The following is a 13,717-nucleotide window of genomic DNA, read 5'->3' on the forward strand; positions in this document are numbered from 1 at the left end:
CAACTACTGTGCCCATGGATGCGGGCTCGAATCTCGGCCTCAACAGCCACTTTTTGATGGAGGCGAAAAGCAAGACGCCCATGAGATATGCGATGTCAGTGCAAATTAAAGAACACCAAGTGGTCGAAATTTCTGGAGTCCTCTTCTATGGTGTCTCTCATAGCCTGAGTTTCTTTGGGACGTTAAGCCCTACAAACCAAACCAAACACTCTAGTTCCTCTAACAGCTCTGCTAAACTAGCCCTACTAGTTAGGGTTCTAGCGTTAAACATTGTCAGGGTAAGTTTTCCAGGGGCAGCCTATCCCCGGAGCCAGAAATTCTTAGCACCCCTCGCTGCGTCACAGGCCTGACCGCTGCTGTGATCTGTTGCTCCGCAGCCACTGGCGACTGAGGGCCGGGGTATTGTAGGACTATTCATGGGAGGTTGTGGCCAATTACCGCACCAGGGGGGCCAACTCCTGTTTTGGTGAGGGAGTGCATTGTCGGAGGTGTTCACCGGCATTGGTCGCATCCCAAGCCTGTTTTTATGCAATTTCATCAATGTGCGTTTTTTTTTTTTTTTTTAATCCGGTGACGAATTGCGTGGCACCGAGATTCGAGCCACGGCCCTCTTGCATGCGAGTGAGGTGGATGCTCTACCTCTACGCCATCGATGGGGCCATTTCAGTGGGGACCAAATACTAAAGGCACCTCTGTGCTTTCTCACAGCGGTTAAGGTCCATTAAAAATGGGGCCATTACTGTATTTTTCCTTTCCTCGTGATGAGTGTTCAAGCAAAGCTGGTTATGTCATGTCCCAGGCAGCACGATTCATTGGCATAATGCTGGTACTGTGCTGGTAATGTCCGGTGATTGCCGACATTGTACCAATATTGAGTCGATGGTTTGTGGCACCTGTGGTAAGTACTGGCTATAGCTCAAATTTTGCTCATCTCTCCCTCTCTCTGCTCACAACCGACAGCCACACGTGCTGGCGAGACTGATGTGGTGCGGCAGCTTCTCTGCATCGGCAGTGCGGACGTGAACCAGTGTGACTGCGGCTTTTGGTACCCACTGCATGAAGCTGCTGAGCGTGGTGATCTGGTAACTCTGAAGTGCCTCGTTGAGCATGGCTCCCACACAAAGCTGGGTGTGCGCGATGAGTGCCGCATGACTCCGATCTTCGTCGCTGCTCAGCAAGGACACCTTGCCTGCCTCGAGTTTCTTCTCAACACAGTGAAGGCCACGGGTATGTGGACTTATTCTAGCTCCTAGCTTCTTTTACAGCGACAGCTGCTAATAGTATCAGCCTCCAGGGCCATGGCGTTGGCATGCGTGTAAGGAAGGAGTGTGGGGGGAAGGGAACCAAGTGGGGTAGGAGAGCACAAAATGAAACCTGGGTCATGGGAAAGTAAATAGCAGGTGCAATGCAAAGTGGAGTGAAACACTGCAACACAAGGTGACGAAGCGAGAGGGAAGCATTCCACTCTATAGGTGCAGCGTGAAGAGTGCACAATCTAGTAGTTGCAGCATGGCGTAACAGGAGGGAGCACCAGCTGTTCTATGTAATTGGGGGGGGGGGGGGGGGGAGGAGACAGTGAGGTGCCACAACTCTTGGTGAGCTCTCGCGTTACATAGCATAACTCATTTTGGCTCTCTCCCGGTTTTCATGCAGTCAATTGTACACTTTTGTTCAGTTCAGGCGTTCAGTCGTGTCCAACTCTTCGTGACCCTATGGACCATGTCACGCCACGCTTTCCGGTCTCTCACTATCTTCTTAACATCACATAGCTTCATCTGCAATGCCTCGAGAATGCCATCTAACCATCGTGTTCGCTGCCTACCCCTTCTCCGGCGACCCTCAACCTTTCCCAACATCAAATCTTTCTCCAGCGACTCCTCTCTTCTCATCAGATGACCAAAGTAGCTGAGCTTTAACTTTAGAATTTGACCCTCCAATGAGCAGTCAGGGTTTATGGTCGACAATATCGACTGATTTGATCTTCTGGCAGTCCAAGGAACTCTTAAGAGTCTTCGCCAGCACCACAATTCAAACGCGTCAATTCTTCGGCGGTCAGCCTTTTTCACAGTCCAACTCTCACATCCATACATCACAACTGGAAAGACCATAGCGCGGGTTATACGGATCTTGGTTGGCAGACTAATGTCTCTGCTCTTTACTAGGCGGTCAAGGCTAACCATTGCTCTCTTTCCCAGAAGCAGGCGTCTCCTAATTTCATGGCTGCAGTCTCCTTCCGAGGTAATCTTGGCACCCAAGAACAGAAAATCTGTCACAGCTTCCACTTTTGTACCCTCTCACTAATCCATTTTCTTGGTACGAACTACATTTGCATGCAATTCAGTTGCATTTGCAAAGAGCTTAATTTGCCATGTAGGTTGTGACATGGACATATTTTTATGCAGTAAAGTTTAACTATTTGTTGAAACATAGGTGGGCATTAGTATGTTTTGCACTGAACAGATGAGGGTGGCATTTTGTGTAGTGGCACTATTGCTACTGTTGCCGCAGGAAAAAGAGTAGTGGGGAGAAGTACAGATGTGGCCAAAGTATGACAGAGCATGCTTCAATGTTGCAGATTTTCTTATGCGCATCATAGATAAGACTTGCGTTGCTGTACTATCGCAATGTAAAGGAATGCAAACAACAAAGTTCCTGACCATCTAGTTTCAGGGTCCGGGTCCAAACCCAATGTGCCTTAGCAGTTGCAAGGCAAACTGGTGCTTTCAACTGAAGCTCCTGTAGGATTGCAGTCTTATTCTGGCTAGCAATATTGATTGCGTGCATGTTCAGAGCATCAGAACTGACCGACACATTATAAGCTTCCTGACATTCGCTGCACGATTTGCAGCAAACTAAAAATGACTGGAACCAGTTGCTAAGTTCGTAAACCACGGACAGTTAGAACATACACGCTGAACGCTGTTTCCAATCAGCTCTATTTTTTATTCGTTTTTTTTTTTTATGCTGGCTCGCAAACTCCCGAAGACCGGTCACGCGCAGAATGCTTTTGTTCCTTAATACAAGCAACTCACTATTCCATTCCGAAGCGACTAGAAGTGGTTATCTTGCGCTGGTGAAAACAATCTTGGCACACACATGGGAGAATGCTTTTGTTCCTTAATACAAGGAACTCTCTATTCCATTCCGAAGTGACTAGAAGTGGTTGTCTTGCGCTGATGAAAACTGAATCTTGGCACACGCATGGGATGCTGTACTGCCAGCCAAAACTAAAGCCCTTCTTAGCGAGGACAAGATTTTAGGGCCACAGCAGCGATTACTCAAAGCGCCATTTCACCTAGGGACAGGCAAGGCATATCAGAGCTGGACACGGGTCCTTGGGCTAGCGGACCAATGCTAGACTGCGCTGACAGTGTAGAGAACCATATTCTTTGCTGTTCACATTTCTTTCCATTACTATGGTACAAGGCACCTTTGCAGAACGAAGCTACATATTTCCTGGTGGTTTTCTTTTTAAAACAAATCTAATGTATGTATAAGCGTTGCATTCATGCCAACACTCACACATACATGATATCTTAAGCCTGTGGTGCAGTGGTTAGGGTACTCGACTGCAGTGCCCAAGGACGTCGGATCGAATCCTGGCAGCCACTTTTCAATGGAGGCAGAAAGCCAGGCGTCCGTGTGCTGTGCGATGGAAGTGCACGCTAAATAACCCCAGATGGTTGAAATTTCCAGAGCCTTCCACTACAGCTTCCCACATAGCCTGAGTCGCTTTGGTACGTTTAAACCCATAAACCAAACCAAATAAGATATCTTAAATTCAATAACTGCTTCCACACGAGTGCTCTGTTTATTATCTACTCTGATGCACATGTACAGCTTGATATTGTTATCACCGGCCTCATTATGCACTGAGGCTCCGATGTATCGCCCCATTAACCCTCTCCTGTGCCAGCTGAGGTGACTTTATTGCTGCAGGCTTCCTACTCTCATCGGCCCACCCGACTTTCTGCTGGCCGTTGCTGCACTTGCCTTCTCGTGGAATCCAGTCTGTTGCACATGATGACTGTGGATTAACTTGTCTTTGCATCGCATACTCTCCTCATGCCCATTTCTTTTTCATTTCGATCAGGATGTCATTAACGTGCATTTTTTTCATAATCCACTCTGCTGTCTTGCAGCCTGTTAAGGCTACACCTGTCGTTTTTCTTTCCATGGCTCGCGTGGTTGACCTCGGTTTAAGTTCATCCCATTTGATTAGGTAGCTGCTAAGTGCTTTCCTCACAAGGATACTACTCAATTGCTACTCATTACATGGCAGTAGCTGCCAAGTGCACATTCACCTAGTTATTTCACACTTATGCTCCAGATTTGTGATTATTGCCTATCATAAAATAGATCCTTATTACTTCCATTGCTTTTCTTCTCTCTGTAAACTCCTGTTTCCTTCTGAGAGCTTCAAACCTTACTCTAGTTTCTTGCACATTAATGTTTAGACCTACCTTTCTGACTAGGAATGCATATTGCAACCGCGCGAAGCGACAGGGACAAAGAGAAGAAAGCACGGGACAAAAACACGGAACTTCAACTGAAGTCTTTGTCCCTGTCGCTTCGCGCGGTTGCAATATGCATTCCATAGTCAACCACCAATTAGACCGCCTTCGGCTGTTACATGTGCTACCTTTCTGCTTTGACTTTTAAGGTACTGGATTATGCTTTGAAATTCAGCTTCCAAGTTACTTAGCAAGGCAGTCTCATCAATGAACCATAGATTACTAAGGTATTTTTCATTAAAGGGACAGAACACTGGCTAAAATATGTCATGAGATTATGGTGGAGATGAAAAGATCTTGCCTCATATAGTGCAGATGGAACACTACAACATCAAAGAAAAGAGGCTTTACCATTTTAATTTGCCATTGAAAATCGCATAAAAACAACTGAAGCTCTATCTAGCGGAGAAACCCTATTACTTTCAGTGTAGTACCCCACGTGACTACATCTCAACAAACTATCGCTAATTTTCGTTAGTGCACACTGTTGTTTTTTCTTCTAGGAAAACTTGTCGTAACAGTGTTTCAAATTCCGTGAATGAAGCGATGACAGTGCCCACTAAAACTTTTGCCGACGAGGCATGCAATATTGTGCCATAACAGTCTTGAGTGTGGAAACTGGAAAGGATGCTACTCCACGCAAAGATGTCTAATTACTGTCTGGCCAGTGAAATTATATTTGTTTTCGGTACATCTTTTTTGTCGACCACCAGTCGTCGTTGCGGTCGCTTCTCATGGTTTCAAGCATCGAACTACATAAAAACAGGCTCATGCACTCATCAAAAAATTCTCAGTAAGTTTCCTATAGCGTTTCTACTAAAACTGCAATGGAAATGAACACTTTAGACATCAGTCGTTCCATTGTGCCGAAAAAAATTCAAGACCTGAATTCCAGTGTTCTCCACACCTCTTCTCAATTCAGAGCTCTGAATACCTCCTGTAAATACACAGCGAATACATTTCCTCCTGCTTGACACCAGCCTTATTGTGATTTGACTTCTTTCTCTCTGCAGCATGATGAGGACTGTGCAACTGCAATAAATATTTTGCAGTACAGTCGGACACTCGTATATCAAACTCGCAAAATATGCCTACGAGTTCGCTATAACAAGTAATTCGATATAAATGTAGTAGTAAAGTTAACTGCATACAAGGACACAGAGAAAGCAAACATGTATTTTTCTGATAACCACTTACTGCATGCAAATACTAAGCGAAATAGTCATGAAGTTTTGCTGTTTCTTCACCTTCATGGGCATTTTTCAACTTTGATGGAGTGCAAACAGCTGAGACAGCAGCCTTCAATCGACATACAATAATGACGAACCGTACGAGCACACAGAGCAAGTCAAACCACGTTGGTGCAGGTTCTCTTTAATTCCCATCACAGTTTGTATCAGTGGTGTCCAGGTTATTCCTGGCATCGGCAGTGATGTTTTCCTCTGCAAGCTCGTTGTGTCAGCTATTTCGTTCACGGCAACAAAATCATCTGTGGCTGCCCATCACAGAGAGCGCCAGGAAATACGGACAAGTGGTTCCACAGCTCATCAAGACTCGTGACAGCTTTGTCAAGCTCACCTGATAAAGAAGCAGTTTCGTTTTCTTCGGAAAGACAGAGACCAGGATGTCAGAAACAATCCATCATTGCATAACCCACTCAGCATAGACAGAGCCTCTAAGAAGCCGATTTTTAGGTGTGTCCTTGATTCTTTAGGAGCCTCTCAACCAGCCACTTCCTAGCCTTCAATTCTAAGGTTATACCCAGGAGTTGCAGCACTGATGTAGTTTTCAGAGGGAGCAGGTAACGAGAGAGAGCGAAGCAATGTTATTGCCATAAAATTGGGCGAAGTTCAGTATTGCTGGCACTAGCAGTAGGCAAAGCAATTCTCTGCAAGGAAGCAGACATTGCGATCTTGGCCTACCAGGTCATTGTTCCGATACTTCAGCCACCTGGCAAAAAGTTGGCAGATTATCCAGATTTTTATATTGGATCTGGAGATCACCGGAACTGAAAGCCAAGTGCTCAAAGCTTCGTTGATTCATCGGTGATAGTAGGAGACAACACCGATCATCTATGCTGGTTAATTTTCCACCTGTGAGACAATAGCAGGACTTATCATCATGACACGGCAGTGCCTTATTTAGAAACATCTGTCAAAATAATGCACTCAAAACAGCATTGGAAATATCACTGAGCTGCTGCCTTGCTATAATGTTGTCTCTTTCTTGAGCCCACTTGTTCACAGTACTGATATTCATGGCAGAACTGTTGGCAATGGTTGGCTTGCTGACAATTTTGTGGCACTTTTTAAAGTGCTGCGACCAATTGCAGCCACTGGTAAAGTTGGGTCAGTTGGGAACAAAAGCAAAAGCCTTTGCTTTCTGACCAGTCATGGGGCCAGAAATGGAAACGCTTTACTATTGAGCATTGCAAAATCACATATACACAGTTGCCTCGACACCATCAAACACAGCTGTGCATACATGTCTGGCACCAGGTATTTTTTCCGCTTCAGCCTGAGCATCAGCCTTCTTCTTCAAAACGGTGCTAAGCATGCTTCTCAAAATTTTTTATGCCACGGAAATGTTCGACTTTATCTCATGTCCTTCAGTTCTCTTGATACTTTCCAAAAGTCAAGGAAAAAAAAAAAAGTGCTGCCATTTCGTATCTGCTATCGCACACATATAGAGACACAGAAACCGTGCGAAATTGCCAATAGCACAGTTTCACCCTAAGTGCAGCGTGTGTTGCATCATAAGTGCAGCCTGTGCGACAACATGCGCACATCTGGCTCAGTACACCAGCAACACACATAATGGTTGGCAAGCTACACACCTGCCGCCTCTGTCATGAAAAATTTGTGTATCATCGTTTGGCACATACTACGTAGCACAATAGCACCCACATGTCCATTTGTATAAACTAGGTGTTGGTGCTTGGCGCCACCACGGACTCTGAGCCCCCATACTGAAGCTGTCATCCATACCATGGCGAAAGGTTGAGAGGTGGAGGGAAGAAACCATGAACGATGGCAGTCGAGGCCATGGTCAAGTCTCAGCCGATGGGCTCCTCACCTGTCCACCAGGCGAGGGGCTCCGGGACCTTCCTTTGCGTATAAGGGTGAACCAGAGGCGACATATATTTAGGGCCCCTTAGATTATCCTAATGCATGGAAAAACTATCTTCAAAAAAACCTGATCGACCTCCGAAAAGGGCTCGCACCAAAGTGACAAAACAAATCATGGCACCAACTGAGAACTTCCCAGTTTCTTGTTCTGTGATCTATAACAGAGCCAAAATCTATAAATGAACTGTCAGTTTTTCTGATTGCCAACTCGCTGAAGGCCATCATTGGGGCAAACTATAAAGCCAAAAAACTAGGATCTGGTGACCTACTAATAGAGGTATCAGACAAAAGCCAGTCAGACAAGCTTCTCACAACAAAGATATTTGCCCACCTTGATGTCCAGGTATCGCCTCACCACAGTCTTAGCAGCTGCCAGGGAGTGATCTCTGAGCGACACATTGACATTTCAAATGAAACAGAATCAGACCTCCTTGAAGGCCTCCAGAACCAAGGTGTAACTGCGGTTCGAAGAATAACAATCAGGTGGAAGAATGAGGAAATAAGAACGGAACAGATCGTTCTCACTTTCAACCGGAGCACACTTCCCGAGTTCATCAATGTGGAATTCATCTGATGCAAAGTAAGCCCCTACATACCAAACCCCTGCCGGTGCTTCAAGTGCCAGCGGTATGGGCATGGTAGCCAGACATGTGGAGGATGCCTTACATGTGCAAAGTGCAGCGCTCGCGACCATGCAACCAATAACTGCAGTACAAATGAGTTCAAATGTGTGAATTGTGAGAGCACACACCCTGCGTACTCACGATCCTATGTGGCCTTTCAGGCAGAAAAGGAAGTGATAAATTTGAAGGTCATTGAGAATATATCATACGGAGAGGCGCGGAAGAAACAGAATGCTTTCTTCATCTCCCTATGCTGACGCATCCCACAGAGGGGCCAGGCCGCGTCTAGTAACAGTGGGCACGCAGCGCAATGCTGCTGACGTGCTCCCACCACTGCTCCTCACTAAGCAGCCACCGGCTGCACCAATCTTTGCAATCCTGGAGGTCACTTTCTCCCAGACGTCCGGGACACCAAAGACATCTGAGAGGGACTTGGTTCCTTTTGAAAAATCTTCTGCCTCAATGCCTCCGCCAGACGCGATGGAGGTGAGCATGGACTCCGCAGCGCCAGTGGCGCCTAGGGAGTTCGCCAGTGAGAGGAGGGGCCTGTTGGACCGCCTCAAATAAAAAAAAACACGCTAGTTAAGCCACCTGATAAAGGCGGCGAGTCTTAAACCCGCTGTCTCTTCCCCATTCTGCACTTAAAGAAATGGCTACTGATAGGATAGGATAGGATAGGAAATACGTTAGTTTCTCTACGAGGGTCTTGTGCTAGTAGCGGAAGAGTTCCATCTTCCGTCTTCTCACAGGGTCGGTGCCCCTATTCCAGGGCTCCGCTGAGCTTCGCTGCTCGCTGGGCGTGCTGGATTAAACCTAGTTGGCAGTTCAAATCGCCGCTGGAGAGCCGGCTCTCCCACTGTTCCGCACTCGGGTCTTTACGAAAGCTGTCGTTATTTTTACATTGCCACGTGATGTGGTATAGCGAAGGTTTGCTACCACACCATGGGCAGGTGTCTCGATATTGTGACGGGTAAATTTTGCTCAGGGTATGCAGGTTAGGGAATGTTCCTGTCTGCAGTCTTCGCCAGTACACGGCCTCTTGTTGTTTTAGATCCCGATGAGGCGGCGGATAGCGGATCCGTACCCCCTTATAGTAGTTAAGAATGTCGGAGTACGTAGGGCCGACTCGCTCGGGTAGATCGTCCGATTGGGAGGAAGCTCGGCTCGTGTACCCTCGAGCTACCTGATCGGCGCGTTCGTTCCCCGCAATGCCGGTGTGTCCTGGCACCCAGTAGATGTTGTGTTTGACTTTTGATGGGGTCGTGCTATGGAGGAGCCTGAGGGCGGCGCGACCTATGCGGCCGTTCATGTAGTTACGGCACGCTTCTCTAGAATCTGTAAGAATGGAAAGGGACGTGTTGCATCGATACCCGGCTACCACCGCAAGAGCAACGGCCAGCTCCTCCCCTTCGGTTACCGTGCATTCCCTGACTGAGGCGCTAGCTAGTTCCTTTAGGTTGGAATCAATAGCTACCGCCACGGCGCTATTATGTGAGCTTCCTGTATACGAAGCCGCGTCCGTGTATACCGTGGTGGATCTTGTAGCTAAATTTAGTTGTACATACTTCGCCCGGGCTGCTCTACGGGCCACATGCAAGTTGGGGTCCATGTTCCGGGGAAGGGAGCTAACCTTTAGCGTCTGGCGAATTGCGTCCGGTATGCTCGCAGTACGGTTCTCGATTTCCGCAGTTGCACCTAGCCCCAGTCGCCTAAGAAGCGAGCGCCCCGTAGGAGTCTGCTGGAGCCTGGCTATCTGCGTGACCAGTTGGGCTTCTTTGATCTCTTCGAAGGTGTTGTGAACGCCAAGAGCTAGCAGTTTTGCGTTAGAGGTGTTCATTGGTAGGTGCAGGGCTGTCTTGTAAGCTTTGCGGATGATGATATCTGCACTTTCCACTTCTCCTTTGTTGAGGTTGAAATACGGGAGGGCGTAGCCTATGCGACTGAGTACCAGGCTCTGAACCAGGCGCAGGGTATCCCCCTCTCGCATACCGCTCCGCTTCTGCGACACACGCGTGATCATCCTGGCGACCTGAGTGGTCGATTGCTTGAGAAGGCCGAGCGTATGGCTGCATCGCTGATTGTTCTGAAGCCACATTCCTAAGACTCGTATCTTGTCTCGTTCGGGCAGTAGCTTTCCTTCGAGGGAGACATTGAGGGTCCCTTCTTTGTGTTTCCCTTTGTGAACTCGCAAGAGTTCGGATTTTTCTGTGGAGCAGGCGAGACCTCGTGCATGGACATATTCTTCTACGCAGGTAGCCGCTGCTTGCAGCCGTTCTTCTTTCTGGCCGAGCGATCCGGAAGTAACCCAAACCGTGAAGTCGTCAGCGTACATGGCGTGCTGTATGCCTTCGATCTTCTCAAGTTGTCTAGCGAGTCCGATCATAGCCACATTAAAAAGTAGTGGCGAGATGACGGACCCTTGAGGTGTGCATTTGTTGGGGGTCGAGAATTTATCGCTGCGAAGGTCTCCGAGCCCAACCGTTGCAGTTCGGTTGGAAAGAAAGGCCTTCACGTAGCTGTGAATCTTCTCGCCACAGTGGAGGTTGTCGAGTCCTTCCATTACAGCCGCATGGCTAACGTTGTCAAAGGCCCCTTTAATATCAAGGGCCATGACCGCGTTCTCGCCAGCGCTCGGGACATTGGTGAGGACTTCCTCTTTGAGTTGTATGAGGACGTCCTGCATGGAGAGGTGAGCTCGGAAGCCGAACATGCTGTGGGGGTACAGGTCTTCATCCTCCATGTAATTTTGGAGCCTCCGAGTAACGACACGCTCGTAGAGCTTGCCTAGGCAGGAGGTGAGTGAGATAGGTCGGAGGTTTTCGATCTGGAGTTTCTTACCCGGTTTTGGGATCATTACGACCTCTGCATGCTTCCACTCTTCAGGAACCGTTCCTGCGGCCCAGTGCCCGTTGAGGAAGGTTGTCAATTGGTCGACTGCCCCGTCGCTGAGGTTGCGTATGAGTGCATTATGGATCTTGTCTGCACCCGCCGCCGTGTTGCGCGTGCATACCTTTATGGCAGCGAACACTTCTTCCCTGGTGATCGGTCTGTCCAGGTGGGTGTTCGGTCTTCCCAAGTATGGTTTCGGGTATGCTGCAGGCAAGGTCGTGCCGTAGCATTTCTCTTTTACTTTATCTAACAGTTCCTTCTCCGTACCCTCGAAGGTGTGGATGAGTCTGCGGATAGCTTTCCCGCTTTCGGCCCTGGTTTGGATAGGGTCGAGAAGGGTCTTGAGTATACGCCACGTTTTGGCCGTGCTGAGGGTGCCGTCCAGCGAGCTACTGAACTGCTGCCAGCTCTGCCTGGCCAGTTGGGCTGCGTACTCCTCCGCTATCTTGGTGACTTCTGCAATCTTCAGCTTGAGTTTCCTGTTAAAGCGCTGCTTCTTCCAGCGCTTGGTGAGCCCTCGGCGTGCCTCCCATAGCCTGAGGAGCCGAGGGTCCACCTCTGGTGTTTGCTCGGTGCGATCCACTTCCTGAGTGTACTGCTTCTGGATGTCTTTGAGTTGTTGACACCAATCATCTATGGAAGTAATCCTCCCTTCCAGGTCCGCGCATGCCTTGCGGAAGGCCGGCCAGTTAGTGATCTTGGCCGTGCCGAGCTTGCGCTTGATGTTGGTGGCTGCTATTGTGATCCTCAAGATATAATGGTCACTGCCTAGATTCTCCAGCAGATTCTCCCACGTTGCATGTTTCGCCCCCCTGGCAAAAGTTAAGTCCGGACACGTATCCTGGCAGACAGAATTGCCAAGGCGCGTGGGTTGAGTTTCGTCCGTTAAGAGGGTACATTGGATCGCTTCCGCCGCATCCTCGACCTCTATACCTTTCTGATTATTTGTGGGGTATCCCCACTGCTGTTCGCGAGCGTTAAAGTCACCTACAATTAGCAGCGTGTTGCTTTTAGCAAGTTTGCTGGCCCCTAGAAAGAGTTTATGAAAATTCGCGTCCCGCTGGCGAGGCGGGCTATAGAGGTTTACGAGAAAGACACTCTTTTCCTTGTGCTTCTTTTTGGGAATAATTTCCGTCACTAAGTGCTCAATTTTCGTGTTGGGAATCGGGTCATGGGCTATGGTTACCAACTTTTTGCTCACCAGGGTTGCCGTGCGTGCGGTATCGTAGCACGTATATCCCCTGAGTGTCGGTGTCGTGTTAGTTTCCTGTAAAGCTATTATATCGGGTGTGGAGTCTTGCGTGAGTAGAAACTGCATTAGGAGTCCCTGTTTTTGGCGGTACCCCCTGCAGTTCCATTGCCAGATTTCTAGTGGTGTTTGTTTAGCCATGGCTTTGGGCGTTGTTCGGATTGGAGCCTTCAGTGACGAAACGGTGCTCATGTATGAGCCTGTCCCGGGCCTCGTTTGTTATCCGTCGCATATTTTGGCTTTTGACGTGGTCCTGCCACGCAACGTTTTGCTCTATTAACGTGACTTTCTGTTCTAATAGGTTGGTTTTGACATACATAGCATCTAATCTTGCATGAGTTTGGCGAAACTCTTCTTTGATGCGAACCGTGAAATTCTCCACGTGCTGCATGAAAGCTCTTAATTCCTCGGGGCTCACGTCTAAGGCGGACGGGGGTCGTTGCACTTCTGCCGGCGGGATCGGGGGCCACGGTACCCGCCCTGTTCTTTGAGCCTGCATCTCTTTATTGAGGTCATTGACTTTTTTACGGAGATATGCATTCTCCTCTCTTAGAGCTTTAACCTCTTCCGAGTTACGCGTAATATTCTTTTGATCCGAGTGCGTAAACAGTGAGTTTGGAGGGCCCGCTCCCCAGCTCACCTTAACGCCGCCCTTCTTCTGTTGTTGCTTCTGCGACTGCTGCTGTCGCTGCTCCAGCTTGGCCGTTGACCGGTTTAGCGGCGGGAAAGAGTCCTCCCTGGATCGGCTCTGGCTACGATCTTGCACTATGCTACGGCCCTGGCTCGAGGAGCGGCCATGGTCCCGCTCCGAGCTCAGCCACCTGGTTCGGCGCTCTTGACTCAAGTTCCGGTTCCGCTGCTGCTGCAATTGTTGCAATTGCTGCTGGGGCTCCCACTGCAGCTGCTGCAGTTGTTGTTGCTGCTGCTGCTGCCGCTGCCAGTGTTGTTGCCTGGACTGCCGGACTCCGCTCGTGCTGCCCCGGAGCTCGTCAGTAGTTTTGAGGCGTCGACGGCACTCTCTGGTGACGTGGTCGCCTTGGCACACCATGCATTTCGCCTTGCACTGGTGCCCTTCTGGTGGGTCGTGTGTGCCGCACGTCCTACAGAGCTTGGTGTTCGGCGTTGGACAGACGTCCGAACGGTGGCCTTGCTTTCCGCATACGTAGCAGATCTGCCTCGTAGGACGATATGGGTAGGTCTTGAATTCTCCAGAACGGTAAATGACCCACTGCGGGATATACGGGCCGTCGAAAGTGATGAGCGCCGTTTCCGACCTGCCCAGCATTCTCGCTTCGCGAATCTCCACTCCTTGGG

At 48.9% G+C, this 13,717-nt stretch overlaps 1 protein-coding gene across 3 annotated transcripts in view; it reads left to right on the plus strand.

Annotated features, from left to right (window-relative positions):
• Positions 1 to 13,717, plus strand: part of LOC146175373 (dynein axonemal heavy chain 12-like) — a 57,522-nt gene that overhangs the window by 11,538 nt on the left and 32,267 nt on the right. For 2 of the 3 annotated variants that reach the window (XR_014701379.1, XM_084581707.1), the window contains exon 3: positions 961 to 1,227. The exons of the other annotated variant lie outside the window; for it this stretch is intronic. Coding sequence is in view for 1 of the 2 variants with exons in the window: in XM_084581707.1 (XP_084437833.1) it covers positions 961 to 1,227 (267 nt within the window). In the remaining variant the exon portion in view is untranslated. The remainder of the gene's footprint in view (positions 1 to 960; positions 1,228 to 13,717) is intronic. 3 annotated transcript variants of the gene reach the window in all.

Source organism: Amblyomma maculatum, chromosome 10 (genome assembly GCF_055883805.1).
Source record: "Amblyomma maculatum isolate TAMU_Amacu chromosome 10, ASM5588380v1, whole genome shotgun sequence".
NCBI lineage: Eukaryota > Metazoa > Arthropoda > Arachnida > Ixodida > Ixodidae > Amblyomma > Amblyomma maculatum.